Source organism: Lycorma delicatula, chromosome 11 (genome assembly GCF_047948215.1).
Source record: "Lycorma delicatula isolate Av1 chromosome 11, ASM4794821v1, whole genome shotgun sequence".
Taxonomy (NCBI): Eukaryota; Metazoa; Arthropoda; class Insecta; order Hemiptera; family Fulgoridae; genus Lycorma; species Lycorma delicatula.
In genome coordinates, this window is record NC_134465.1 from 60,228,691 (window position 1) to 60,244,155 (window position 15,465).

General features: G+C 31.3%; 2 protein-coding genes across 3 annotated transcripts in view; one reads left to right on the forward strand and one right to left on the reverse strand.

Moving 5' to 3' along the window:
* The window catches only part of lilli (AF4/FMR2 family member lilliputian), a 629,406-nt gene that overhangs the window by 64,469 nt on the left and 549,472 nt on the right, over nt 1-15,465 (forward strand). The window lies entirely within an intron of this gene.
* LOC142332196 (alpha-tocopherol transfer protein-like) overlaps nt 1,336-15,465 on the reverse strand; it is an 82,860-nt gene continuing 68,730 nt past the window's right edge. For both annotated transcript variants that reach the window (XM_075378480.1, XM_075378479.1), the window contains 2 exons: nt 13,662-13,764; nt 1,336-1,943 (listed from right to left, as the gene is read on the reverse strand). In XM_075378480.1, coding sequence (XP_075234595.1) covers nt 1,798-1,943; nt 13,662-13,764 — 249 coding nt within the window. In that variant the 3' untranslated portion in view covers nt 1,336-1,797. The remainder of the gene's footprint in view (nt 1,944-13,661; nt 13,765-15,465) is intronic.

A 15,465-nucleotide genomic window follows, 5' to 3' on the forward strand; every position in this document is an offset into this window, starting at 1 on the left:
TTTTTCCATTGTTTAATACCACCTGTATAATATATTATTTTACTTACAAGTATTCAGGCTTGGGAAATTCATTATTAAAAAAGAAAATTATTTACAATTTGTATTTCTTTAAATTTTTTCGTGTTCTCAATTTTTACTTCCTTGTACAAAGTAAAAGAAGTATTGTGATCGTGAAAAATTTCGGTTTTCAAATTTCAATGGAAGTATCCATTTCGACCATCTCTGAATCCATTTTGACTAGTTTCGGCGTGACGTCTGTACTAACGTATGTATGTATCTCGCATAAATCATAAAAGACTAGCCGTAGGATGTTGAGATTTTGGATTTAGGAGTGTTGTAACATGTAGTTGTGCACCTTCCCTTATGATTGCAATCGACCAAAAGTGTCCAAAAAAGCCCAAAATCCAAAAAATGTAGATTTCTTAACTGCAGTAATAAGCCCTCATTTGAGAGCTTTTCAACGATATATCATAAGTGGTATTATTTATTTTCATCGGTTCCATAGTTATAGCCAAATAACATTTTAATTAATGAAATATTTGGATCTTACTACGGGAAGGCATATCGGTTCGAATCCGACTTCATTTCCTTTTTCTTTTTCTAAATTTAAATATATTGATTTGTTAATAATTATTAACCTCTGATTGTAAGAAAATGTGTATATGTAATTTAATAGGCGTACAAGGAAGTCATGTGGGGGCCCATATCAGATTTTTATTAAAAAAATCTCTATCGACTAATCCATTTTTTTTTTTTTTTTTTTTTTTTTTTTTACGGAGAATTTGTAAGTTTTTCCTTGTGAGTAGATAATGTATGGATAGTATTGTTTATTGGGACGAGCTCTTGGGAATTAATCCCTTCTCCTCCAAAAAAGGGTCGGTTTAAAGAAATATTTATTTCGGATGAAATTAAAACCTCCGTTTGTTATTTATTAGGTATGGAATATTTAGTTGGGCTAAGTACTCAAATAAATTTATTTATTTAATTCTAATTTTCAGTTAAAATTAAATAAATCTATGCATTTGAAGAGTAAAAAATATATTCCAACATATTATGTAGGTCTGAGTAAATGAAACCGATAGTTATATTTATCATCTCCGATTGCGTTACATTGAAAACATAAATAACAAAGTTTTTTTCTAATTAAAAATAACTTTACTACACCAATTCTATGTAGACTAGTGTTACTTTCAGATATTATTATAGAAATTTAAAAAATAATAAATCTTTCTTCTTGAATTATATGGAGTAAAAATCATATATTATTTGAAAAATACATTCTAATCCAATTGTATTTTTTAGCAAACAAAAAGAAATCGGAGGTATGATTTTCAATAATATTTTACGTGTACTTTATAAAAGTTGTATTTAAAGTTCACGATATGGCAACAGTGGTACGAAAGAACCGGATTCTGAAACTCTAACGATATAGAGAAAAAAGTAACTATTTAAATCCCATCGCAAAATATGTTTGTATGAACATTAATGTATAAATAACAAAGGAGAGGAGCATTCCCATTTCCTTTACCGGATGTGTCGTAGACCGATTGAGTTCATAATCAGTGTTGCCGTACGTTTTACCTAAATTTCAATTTATAAATAGTTGTTCATCTTTTTAATCTCTTACTTAAATCAATTTTTGTATTCATCCTCTAAAAGCATTATGGTTGTTTACTTACTATCCGGTTATTACATGATAATTTTTTTTTTTTTTTTTTGATTAAAAAAAAGAGATTTTAGTTGTTTTATGAAATTTCTAATTATTATTTTTAATATCTGTTTTTATATTAATTGTATTTAGTCGATATTCAACTTTCTAAATGTTCCATCCATTTCCTCTTCATTGCATCTATAACCATGTTTTCTTAATTCTTCTTTACTACAATGTTTTGCCGATTCTTCTAACCATTTTTTATATTGTATCATTTTTGTCTGCCATTCTCCTGTTAACAGATGTAATAGTTGTACATTAGGCTATTATTAAAAGAAAAAATAAATCTTGTTTTACTGAATCTGTAGTACATTGATAAACTATAATATTTACAATATAACTTTACGCCTAAGTTTGACGTATTGTTTCTTTAAAAAATAAAAAAGCTGACAAAGTATTACATGACTTTCCCAGTAAATATAAAATAAAAATTAAAAGAGAGCCAAAAAACAAAAAAACAAAAAATATATATATATATTTTACCACAGTTGGAATGTTTACCACAGTTTAAATCTCACCGATCTCACTACTATATAAATCATAAATAAAAAATCCTAAAAGTTATTTTATTAAATTTTTTACGGCTCACCGGGCTGGTCTAGTGGTTAACTCGTCGCAAATGAGTTGTTTAACAGCTGATTTTCAAGGTCAAAGGGTTCTGAAGTTTGAATCCTTTCTTTTTCTGTTTAGCCTCCGGTAACCACCGTTTAGATAATACTTCAGAGGATGAATGAGGATGATATGTATGAGTGTGAATGATGTGTAGTCTTGTACATTCTCAGTTCGACCATACCTGAGATGTGTGGTTAATTGAAATCCAACCACCAAAGAACACCGGTATCCACGATCTAGTATTCAAGTCCGTGTAAAAATAGCTGGCTTTACTAGGACTTGAACGCTGGAACTCTCGACTTCGAAGACGCGTTCACCACTAGACCAAACCGGTAGGTCGAAGTTTGAATCCTAGTAAAAGTTAGTTGCTTTTATTCGGAGTTGAATACTAAACAGTGGATACCGGTGTACGTTGTTGGTCGGGCTTCAATTAACCACACGTCTCAGAGATTGTCGACCTGAGTCTATACAAGAAAACACTCATCTACATGTGACATATATCATCTTCATCGTATTGGGCCGTGGGAGAGTTGCTTATTTTTCATTAGATTAACAGATTGCGACGTACAAAGTGCGGCTATTAAATAACGAGACTAAGGCTGCTACAGAAGAACTGCGCATGCGCCGTATTAGTGTGACCGACAGCTGTGTAGTGTGAAGCCTTCTCTTTCGATTGTTGCCACAACAGTTTCTGTAGACATATTAGTCTGACCTTGGCTTTCGTTTGGGTAACATCTCTTTTTTTGTTTTACCGAAAAAATTATAAGTGTTTTATTAGAACAAAGAATTGTCGTGAAATGTCATATGAAACTTGGGAAAACCTCTACTGAAACTTATGTTTTATTAAAAAAGAGTATTTGGCAATGAATTTTTATCACATTCGTGGCTTTTTGATTGGTTTAAGCGTTTCTAAGATGGCCGAGAAGACGCTGAAGATGATGTTAGCCCGGGTCGCCCTTCCAAGTAACAAACAGGTTCACTGAAGTCACTGAATTCCTGAAGGTCAACCTCGTTGCTCAACTCCGTGACAAAATGACCCGAATTGTGGAAGAACAAGTTGGGTGCAGGTATCCATACGCACTTCTAATAACATTTTGCGGAACCTAATAACGACCCCGATACTCTGCCCGTAAATAGGGTTTCTCCGATTCACAAAAAAAAGAAGAAAAATAGAAACATATGTTTGTTACCACAAGCCATTAAAACGGGCACCGTTTCGGTGAAACATTTTGTAACGGCAAAAGTTCTGCGTTCTTCCTGGATATAAAAACTTTGTTCAAACAAAATTTCTTCTGAAGCGATTCAGTAGTTTTTGCGTGAAAGAGTAACAGACTCTCTGAAACCACTAAATTTTTATATATATAATATATGTTAGATTTTGTAATTAATAATCAAATTAGAGAGTTTTACTCCCTTAAGTTAATAAATACTTAAGAAGGATATTTTTTTTTTTTAGTTTTCTTTTTTAATTTTTTTTTTAATTCCATGTATTAAATGAATTGCGTTGGTTAATAGAAACGTGATTGATGAATAACAAAATTATCCTCAAATACTTTGCATGTTGAACATCAAACTTAGATAAAAATATAACCTGACTAATATATTTACATTTTTTTTAAGGTTTATATTTGCGAATTTTATCTTAGTAGTTGATTAGCGTTTATCTTTGTTTGTAATTTTTTTTTATGTATATTTTTGTATTATATTTTAAAAATTATTCTCTGTTAAATATCTTGGTTTTTTTTTGTTATTATATGAACGCGCCAGTTCAGAATCGGATTTCTAACGTGTTAAATAATTTATATTGTTACCGTAGGAATAGCCTTTGATTTTTTTTTGCCCATTCAAGCGTGCATAAAATGCGTCATGTTGTGATTTTTTTTTCCATTTATATTTCTGTGCATGTCTGCTCATGGATATTGTGCGGTGTGTGTGTGTGTAAGTTGTAAGTTGTAGTAGTATTAGTAACAATAGAATTGGAAATTGATTTAAATAATTTAATAACCAATTTATAAGGTTCGTTCTACCAGATGAGTTAAGGTATAAATACGCACGTGTAGGCGCACACGTGCACGCAAATTTCTATTTTTTTTTATATGGCTATACGAAGAAATAAAATAATTGCTTTATTTATGTATTTGCCTCGTGTAATTCAATTTTAATTTAAATTATTTATTGTTTCTCATTTTATGGCCCAAAAGAAATTTTACTTAATGTTTTAAAGGGAAGAAAAAATATTTTCCAACTCTAGAAAAGATTATTTTGAAGTTAATTCTAGATTTACAACCTCTTAACAGAAACACTCTTTTTACTTCCTTGTACGAAGTAAAGGAAGAAGTATTGTGATCGCGAAAAATTTTGGTTTTCGGATTACAACGGAAATATCATTTTGACCATCCCTGAGTCCATTTTGACTGGTTTCGGCGTGACGTCCTTACGTACTTATGTATGTATCTCGCATAACTCAAAAACGTCTAGGTGTAGGATATTGAAATTTTGTTTTTAGGACTGTTGTAACATTTAGTTTTGCACCTCCCCTTTTGATTGCAATCGACTGGACCAAAAGTATCCAAAAATTTGGATTTTGGACTTTTCCTTAACTGTAGTAGTAAGCCATCATTGAATGCTTTTCTACGATATATCATAAGTAGTATTTATTTTCGTTGGTTCCAGAGTTATATCCAAATTACATTTTAAGTAATGAAATATTTGGCTCGTACAAAGAGAAGGCACATGGTTCGAATCAGACTTCATCTCCTTTTTTGTTTTAACCTTTTCTTTTTTAAATGAAATATATTGACTTGTTAATAATTATTAACCTCTGATTGTAAAAAAATTACAATAAATTATAATTCAATAATAACAATTAAAAAAAAAAATATGAAAAATATCAGAAGTTATTAATAAAATAAAGTTTAAATTTGTTTTCTTTGGTTTTGATAGGAATCTTGTTTCTTTATTTTTTTAATTTCTCATAGTTTCCGGTTTTCGTTTTTGCGAAACCCGTATTTGGACCGTACCAGACAAGGTTTACCGACAAACTGGAAAAGATTGAAAGACAGATTCTACGACGATGCATCGGGAAAAATATTAAAAAAGACGGGATTTGGAGAATTATTCCAAACGAAGAGATTTATATAACGATCGTCCCGATAACTAATAAATTTAGAAAGAAACCCTTAGAAATTACTGGCAAAAAAGAAAAGCTGAAAAACAACAAATCAGCAAGAAAAGAAAGAACTCGCTAAAAAAAAAAATGAACTAAAGTGATCCATTATGGTCTTAAAAGTAAAAAATAAAAAATAAAAATAAAATTTTATGTACTTTTCATTTTAAAATAAAATGTGTATATGTAATTTAATCGGCATACAAAAGAAGTCATGTGGCGTCCGCATCATATTTTTTCTTTTTCTTTCCTGAAAAATATATCCCGAATATATTAAAGGAAAAATTATGATTGTAATTGTGTCAAAAATAGGGTAAAAAACTTTTTGCAAATTTTTTATACAGTCGATCTACATCAAAAAATAAATGTGCGTACGTATGAATGTCGCACGGCTTTTGACCATATATCTCAGGAACAACCCAACAATTTTATTCAAATTTGGATTAAATATTTCTATATGTGGGGCATTGATCGTATTAATTTTTTTCAAAATTTTTTAAAGGCGAGGGAGGGTATGAAAAAAGAAACCGATTTCGATTTTCTTCAAAAGCACTTTAGAGAAAACGTTTTAAACCAAATTTGTTACCTACAATGCATATTTAAATATTACAATATTTTTTTCTTCAAAAAATCGATCTCGCCTATTAAAATTGAAATAGATCTCCCTTCGGTTTAAATATTTTTTTAAATCCTTTTGAAAGTTTATACATAAAGCTAACAAGATATGTTTAAAATTTTTTTTAAGAACCCGGATCTTTTTTTTTTAACCTCCGGGACCAGCGTTAGGTATTCCTTCAGAGGATGATATGAATGATTTGTAGCGTGTGTGAAAATGCCATGTCTGACCGGGATTCGAACCCGGGAACCTCCGGCTTAAAAGGCCGAGACGCTACGTCTTGCGGACGAAGGACGGCAAGACCCCCGGGTCTAAAATGTAGAAAGGTTTTTGAAAATTTTCTTTTTCTTATTTTAGCCTTTATTGGAGGGAGTGTTAGGTGTAGGGAAAACTTTACGTAAAAAAATTTGTTTAGCTTAATCTGCATATGAATATTTTTAGAAAAATTTTCTGAAAATTTCTTCCCCATCTCTAAAGAATATATATTTTGTTTTTTGGTTCTAATTCTTTAAATTTTTATTTATTTTTTATTTTTTTCATCGCCTTAAGGGTTATTTAGCTTTGGTATCTATATTATATTCCAAACTTAAAATGAAAAGCAATTTTTTTTTCGTTACTCTCATAAAAATTATACTTTATTTTTAATATTCAGAAACAGTTCTCTTTAAATTTTTTTTTGTTAAGAAATCACTTTTTCATTAAAAATTTTGGAATTTTGATGCTTTCATGTTATTTTAATAATTATTTCAATGAAAAACCCTCCTTGATATTTTGGTTCCCAAATGTTAAAAAGTGTAGAAAAGGTTTTTTTTTATTTCAACGGTTATAAAATTAATTTTGGTGAATATTATTAGCGTTTAATATAGAAAAATTGTGCAAAAACATTGTGAATTTATAATTTATTTTACAATTTAGTATAATATTGTTTACGATTTTACTTTTTTATAGCCTTTTTTCTTTTTACAACTTTTTTTTCTGATTTTACGATACTACTGCCGTGCAAAATACTTTTTTACCCTTACGAAGGACAAGTAACTATATATATAACTATTATTTTTTTAGATGGGGGGCTGACTGTTTTGAAAGTTTCGAGAGCCAAATTGCTCCTCTGAAGAAATTACAATACACTGATAGTTTTTATTAATTGAACAGTTTGTTTAATTGTTGTTATTTACCACTTTTATTGTCACAAACATAAAGATAATGAATACAATGAGAGTTCAAGGGGAGGAACCCTGACCAGCTAGTTTTCAATACAAGTAAAAAAAAAAAAAGAAAAAGTAAATAATAATGACAATGAAACTAACTTTTTTTTAAATCAATTAAAAAAATTCTATTAGTTTTTCTTGAAAGCTTTTAATTTTTTTTTAACAGTCTTTTTTTGTTTTTAAGTTGAACCCGATCTGAAAAAATTGAAACTAAAAGAATTCTACAGTATTTTTTTATTATTATTATCTAATTATTTTTAAAGATAGGATCGTTTCTTTTGTAGAAGTTTTAACATATATATATATTACTCGTGGATGTATTTTGTAGCTAATGATTTTCATTAAAAAAAGTAAATGAAATTCCGTGCCAAATAAACGAATAAAATAAACTAAATTACCCCAAAAAAATCTAAATTTACGGTTAATTTTTTTTTTAAATATGCATAAATGTTTACTGTTTATTGCATGTTGTAATGGTAGTTTAAAAATTAAAAATAATTTTTTGTTTTCATTAGAAATTATTAATCTTACTGACAGTTAACATTATAGTAAATTGGTATAAATTTCTATTTAGTCAATTGTATTTTATAAGACATATGGCCAGGCAGTCTGAAAGCGTTTAGTAGAGGGGGAAAAAGGAGTTGGTAGCTGACGCAATCATAGTTAAGATATTGCTTGCGTTATTCTATAACAGATATATATGTATATATATAATATATTCTATGCTTAATATAATTTTATATATATATATATATATATATATATATTGTGTTGTGATATGCTGTAAAAAATATTAAGTTCTGTTATACAATTATTCTGACCTATAAAGGGCATTTATAGCCTGATAAAATAAATAACTTATTATATTTATTTATTAAACTAAAAATACATTTTGAATGTTATTTTATTTTTTGTAACATGTATAAAAGTGTAGAAAAAGTAATTACCGGCTAAGGTTGGGTAATTACAACAACAACAAAAAATATATATATTATTTATGCTTGCTGAGTTCATTTATTATTAGTAATTATTAAATAAACTACACGTTTGTCCTCTATAAAAAGTAAGATACCTATTTATACATTTCTAAATGATTTTATTTGTTTTATTTCTTATTTAAATCGATCTCAGTAGTAAATTATAACTTGTATGTTCATTTTAAGAATTCAATTGTAGAAATAATTAGTAAATATAGGGTAAACAAACTTTCAACAAAAGCAAACTATTTCTAATTAATTCGGTAATTTTAAACATTATGCAATTCTAGTGACGTGCGAGGATAATATTTAATCTGAATCTGTTATGTCGTGGCTTTTTCTGGAAGTAATTAAAAAAATAATAAATTCGAGAAAATCAATGTAAAATTTTAGATTGTAAAATGTATCTTCAACTTTCATCCTAACTGCAGGATATATATGTTTGCTAGCATCCCCATCGCGACTTCGCCCGCGCTATATGGTTTCTTGCTTTTCTCGTCGCGATCAGGGAATAATTAACCGGTCGTGGTTCGCTAGAGGGCTCTGCTTCTTGGACTTCGCTGCATTAAACTCATGCTTGTCAGAATAATAATGATAAAAAAAATTAAAGCCTATTCAGTTATAATAAATATCACAGTGTATTGTAATTTCTTTAGAGCAACAATTTAGTCAGTACAGTACCTCAAACTTTGAGTGATCTAAGAATTTGCATTTGTCCGGGTCTTAGCGTTACCATAAATACCACTCGGAGGTAATCGTACTTTGTTTCTCTTTTTTTTAAAAATACTTTTGTCTTTTTAGTGAAGTAACCGGAAGCAGGTGCAGCCAGACGCGTCGCACATACAATGACATTGGCTGTGTCGGTTAAACCTCTGCGCCGTATACTTTCGCACTCCTTAAAAAATCGAAATTCAATAAACCCGAAAATGGTTTTTAGATATTTATCTGAAGAGTATTTACAAGTCTAAATTTAGTGAATATCTCATTTAGTTTAGTTTGAGATGGGGAAAATTTGCAATCATTCTAAAAATTTTTTTTTACACTTCTTCACTTCTTTCAAGGTCGAATTTCGAAAACTCTTTCGGAAATTGGTTTTTAGATATTTACATGAAAATTACACGTATCAAAAATCAAGTTGATATCTTCATTTTTTACTCCATTTTAACCCTTTAAATTCGGAATTTCGAAAAATCCTTTATCAGTGTGTTGCTGCCCAGTAAGAAGAACATGTATACAATTTCTCCTCAATTTATCTTCAGTAGGTTTTTTTGAGCGTTGATTATTCAATCACAAGTTGCCTTATATATATATTATATATATATATATACACGAGAATAAGTCAATTAGTATCAGCAATTTAGTTATATTTTTGTTTATGTTGGTAGTACTGTCGTGTTGCGTAGATGACGCATGCGTGGTTTAATTGTTGTTATGTCTGTGCAGGTTTGATGCTGCTAGATTAGTTCCATTATCGTTTCCCTGCCGTTAACCATGGCTGCTCCGCTTTCTTTTGCACCAAAGAAGAGCAACGTTCAGCGATCCGTTTTTTGTGGTCGGAAAGTGTATCAGGGACCGAAATTCGTCGAAGACTTTCGATACAATACGGGAACAGTGTGCTGCCGCAACGGAGTATCTACGAAAGGATTCAAAAATAGTCGCATAAGTGTTACGCACGATGAAGGAGCCGGACGACCGTTTACCGCCACAAATGAGGAAAACATTGAGCGTGCACGTGACATGGTTTTCTTAGACAGACGAGTAACTATTGATGAAGTGGGACATCGTTTGCAAATTAGTCACGGTTCTGCCTACGAAATCATCCACGACAGACTTGGGTCTCCTAAAGTCTGTGCAAGATGGGTCCCAAAACAACTCGCACAGTCGTATAAACAAACGCGCTTGGAGATCTGCCAAAAACGTTTGGATCGCTACGGTAACGAATCTTCTTAGACAGAATCACCACTGGTGACGAAACATGTATTCATCATGGCATTACGAGCCGGAGAGTAAACGGCAGAGTATGAATGGAAACATACAGAGGCAACATGGCAGAGAATGGAAACATCCTAATTCGTCCTGCAAAAAAAAGTTCAAGAACCAACCGTCCGCAGGAAAACTGATGCTTACGGTTTTTTAGGACTCACAAGGCCCAGTACTGGAACATTATGAGGAAAGTGGCACGACAATAAACAGTACGCGTTACAGTGAGATGCTTACTGCCAAGCTGAAGCCTGCAATTCGAAGCAAACGCCGAGGACTGCTGTCGAAAGGTGTTGTGTTGTTGCACGATAATGCCCGTCCACATACTGCTGAAACGTTCCAGAAACTCAACTTTGAAGTACTGGCTCGTTCTCCGTTTAGTCCTGATCTTGCTCCTTCTGACTACCACTTGTTTGGTCCACTCAAAGAGGCATTAAGGGGCCTTAAACAGTGAAAGAAACGGTACATTCCTGGCTCGCAGCTCAACCGAAAACCTTCTTTTATGAGGGCATCAGTAAGCTTGTGCAACGATGGACCAAGTTCGTTAAAATGCAAGGGGACTATGTTGAAAAATGATATACATGTAAGTTTCCTATTTGTATTCCAATAAAATTTATAACTACATTGCGGATAATAATTGAGTTATCCTGGTGTATATATATATATATATATATATTAGATCAAAATATATAGGCAACGAATGTAAGTGTACCATTCTGTTGAGAAGTATATGTCATACACTGCATTTGCTCAGTAGAATATTGAAAAATGAAATTGTAATCTGTATAAATAAATTGAATAAAATTTTACCGGTTTTATCTTTACCGGAATTATTACATTTAAAGCTTTTTGTTCTGACATTGTAAAAGAAGCTTAATCATAGAGCCTAGGACATAGATTCATAAATAATACTGACATCCCCTCCCATCATCCAGTCAAATCCCTCAATATCGAGTGCGCTTTAATTGTATATAATTCCACAGAATCTTTGAACAGTTATTCCAATCCTTAATAAAAATAAGTAATGAAAAAAGACCATGCAGAAAGGAATCGGATACAGTTTTATCCACGGAAAATTAAACTATTTGCAATTATTATGAGAAGGGGAAACACATTTTTAATGTATATTTTTATGTTGATTTCCTTGAATTTATTAAAAAAAATTCCAGAAAAAGCCACCAGAGAGTTGGATAAGATTTTCCTGAAAAATTATGCGTCTCTGATATCGTGTCACGTTAAAAATTATCCACAGTAATTATAAATTGTTTAACAAAGCTTCCGGTGAAGGTTTAACCGTATTATTTACTAATGATTTCTACAGTTATTTTTTTAAATTAATATACAAATGTACTATAATTCCCTACTTGATCGATTTGAATAAAATTTTACATTTTTATAAAAAAAAATACAATCATTTAGGGATTATAGTAGGCATCTTAATTTTTATATCGGGCAAACATGTAGATTATCCATTATTTTCCAAAATTATTCTTTGTATACATCGAAATTTATACAAATGTTTTATTTATATATACAGTGCATACATAGTGTGCTAGATTTTAAAAAAAAATACATCAACCTTAAATCATAGTACATTATAATTTTCTCGAAATACAGAAATACCAAAATAGAATTCTCTTTTTTTCTACTTTTTATTTAGGGAGCTAATAGAAAGTGTTATGGTTAGTGGGTGTAATATGTTACACCCACTAAACATAACACTTTCGCGCTGAAAATTTTAACACGCTCTTTATTTAAGTTGTATTGTGTATTCAATAACGAAGTTATCTTAATAAATATATATCTAAAACTATCTTAAAATTTCTATAAAGATATCGATAAAAAAAATTGGGTCGGTCAGTTCTTGATTTTTAAATGAATATCTGTTTTTTTAATGTAATATTCGGACTTCTGTTTTATATTTACGATAAATTTTCAATTTCAGTATAGCTATATATATATATATATATATATAGAGAGAGAGAGAGAGTGCGGGAGAGAGAGATTTTATTGTTAATTTAGTAAAGGTAGTTCAGATAGCTTATTCTAAATTTTTTTCTCTCTCTTTTAATATTCTAATATCCTCTCTCTTTTTCCTGTTTAGCCTCCGGTAACTACCGTTTAAATAATCCTTCAGAGGATGAATGAGGATGATATGTATGAGTGTGTAAATGAAGTGTAGTCTTGTACTTTCTCAGTTCGACCATTCCTGAGATGTGTGGTTAATTGAAACCCAACCACCAAAGAACACCGGTATCCACGATCTAGTATTCAATTCCGTGTAAAAATAACTGGCTTTACTAGGACTTGAACGCTGGAACTCTCGGCTTCCAAATCAGCTGATTTGGGAAGACGCGTTCACCACTAGACCAACCCGGTGGGTTAAGATATTCTAATATCCTAAAATAACTTCATGTAACAGCAGTTTATATGTACTAAAGATGTGAAAATTTTAACTGTTTGTGGCTAAAGTAATATTATATATATATATTTTTTTTTTCTGGCATCATACCTCTGTAGTTAGTAACCTCTAGTTAGTTGCAATAAGTAAAGTATGGTAAACAGTCAAAAAATGGGGTATTGGTTTCTTCCCATTTTTCGACGTTCCATGACCCACGGACCTCAAAAAACAAAAAACGGGGTGTAATGTTCGTACGTACATATGCACATGTTTCGAATTGTTTGAAGCTTTATAAATTTATATTGGGTAAACTGATTTTGATGAAATTTTTTATAGGGACTGGTGTATTTGTGGTAATTTGTTGGTGTAAGTTTGGGGTCATAACTTCTGGGGGTGGGGTAAATAGTTTGGGGTCAATTTTTCACAAAATGTTTCACACGTAAGTCCATTTTATATTAAGCTCTGTAAATGCATATATGTTTATTTTATCATTTTTTTTAATTGCCCCCCACATTCTTCCCTTCCCCAAAAAATTAAAATAGTATCTTTTTATTTACTGCGTATTTTTTAATCGATTTTTTTATGCCTTTTTAAGCATATAGTAGTAGTGGAGGCGGGCCAAAAAAAAAATACTTGGGGGCAATACTGCGGTTGGAGAATCAAAGTTTAAAAACATCGATCTTTTTGAATTTTTTAAACTTTTTTCACGTATCATTATTTTTACATTTTTAAAATTACCAATGCCAGGAAAGTATAACAACTTTGTTCTCAACTTTTTAATACATACATATTTTTAATTTTTATGATGTAAAGTTTGGGACTATCATTCAGTCTATTTATTTAAATTCTGATAGCTAAAATTATGACAAATTATATACACACACGAGTATTTTCCATTGGGTTTCCCCGTTGCGTATCGTTGTTATTTCGGTTTCATTTGATATAATATATAACAGTTTGGGTTTTCCCCTCTAAATTATGAATACTTACTGTTAAGTTCTTTTAATGAAGGTGCATTGCCACCGTAATCGCTCGGTAGAATATCCAATGATATATTTTCTTTTAACGTATCAAGGGAATTATGAATCATAATCTGCAACACAAAATAAAATTTAATTACTGTTAGAAAATAAAAAATCTTGTGCAGTTTTTCGCAAGATGACTGACTTTACGTAATCTGGTTTTAATATTTTTTTGTTATTTTATACTGTTAACAATAGATACGGCGGATAATTAAACGTCAACGTTCCAACTTGCAGCATCATAAACAAACTACGCTTCTAATTTGTCCCGATCAAATTTTTTCGATCTTAAATTGAGAGTAACTCAAGAACGACTCAACCAATCTTCATCAAATTTTTACAAGCATAATTTCATATACAGTACTATGGCACATCTAAATTTCAATGAAACTGATGTTATAGTTTTGGAGATTTTCGAGCCACAAAATTGTATACATACAGTGGCGAACAAATTAATTCGAACACAGTATTTTTATCAGAAAATTTTATTTAAAAAAAAAAAAATTTTAAGAGTCAAACTTACTCAAATGTAATAGTTTGTATTAAAAAAACAAAAAAACATTACCTACCAATATGGCGTTGTGTCCCATTGTTTTTTTTTTTCATCTCATTAATCTTCTTTAGCATTGATTCCACGAAGGTAGAACAATGATTTTGGATTCTTCATCTCGAAATCAAACCTGTATCGCTGAACTAATAAGGTCAGTTTTTGTACTACAATTCATTTTCCCACGTCTTCTTTTTATTATGGCCCATAAATTTTCAGTGGGATTCAGGTCAGGGGGAGTTCCCTGGCTACGAAAGCACTCGGAAGTTTTTGGTTTTTGAAGAATTCTTTTGCTTTCTTTGACGTGTGACACGATGCAAGGTCCTCTTGGAAAATGAGTTCTGGGTTCTTCTGCATAAGCGGGACTATTTTTCTTTGGCATATGTTAATGTATCGGTCCGATTTCATCATCTCATCCAAAGGCATAAGCGCTCCTGGCCTTTCATGTGAAAAATATCCCCAAACATCTTTTTGGCTGGGTGTTTGGGAGCTTCTTGTAGGTGTGCTGGCGTAGTAGTCTTCTCATCCGCCGATTTACGAATGTAGGCTACTCTCTCTCCTTGGACAAAGAATTGAGTCTCGTTTGAAAAAATAAATTTTTTCCACATTTCAGTAGTCTATTCTTTATGTTCCTTTGCCCATTGAAGTCTTTTTTTCTTCATAACCTGTATCAGTAACTGCTTCTTTTTAGTTTTCCGAGCAATCCTTCCCACTGCCAAAACTCTTCTATGAACTGTCATATCAGAAACATTAGTTCCACTGGATCTCAAGTCCGGACTATATGGTAGGTGATCGTAAATTTCCTAAATAAATTTTCTCAGTAAATCACTTATCGGACTCGCAACATGTAGACATACATTATCATGCAACAGGACGACGCCAGCGGTCAGCCGCCCACGTCGCCTTTTTTGAATGGCGCGCCGTAACTTATGTAGAGTTTCGCAGTTGGCTTCTTCATTTACAGTCGTTTCACGTTGGATGAAATCAATCAGTAATTTGCCGAACCGATCCCAAAATACTCCGGCCATCAGTTTGTGTCTAAATGGCTGTGGCTTGATGTTTGTCGGTCTGGATGGTGATTGAAGATTACGCCATTCAATTGACTGCAGTTTTCTCTCCTGCGTGTACGAGTAATACGAAATCCATGTTTTATCGGCGGCAGCGATTGAATTAAGTAACTCATCATCTTTTACTGTATAGCGTATCAAAAATTCCAAAGCAGATC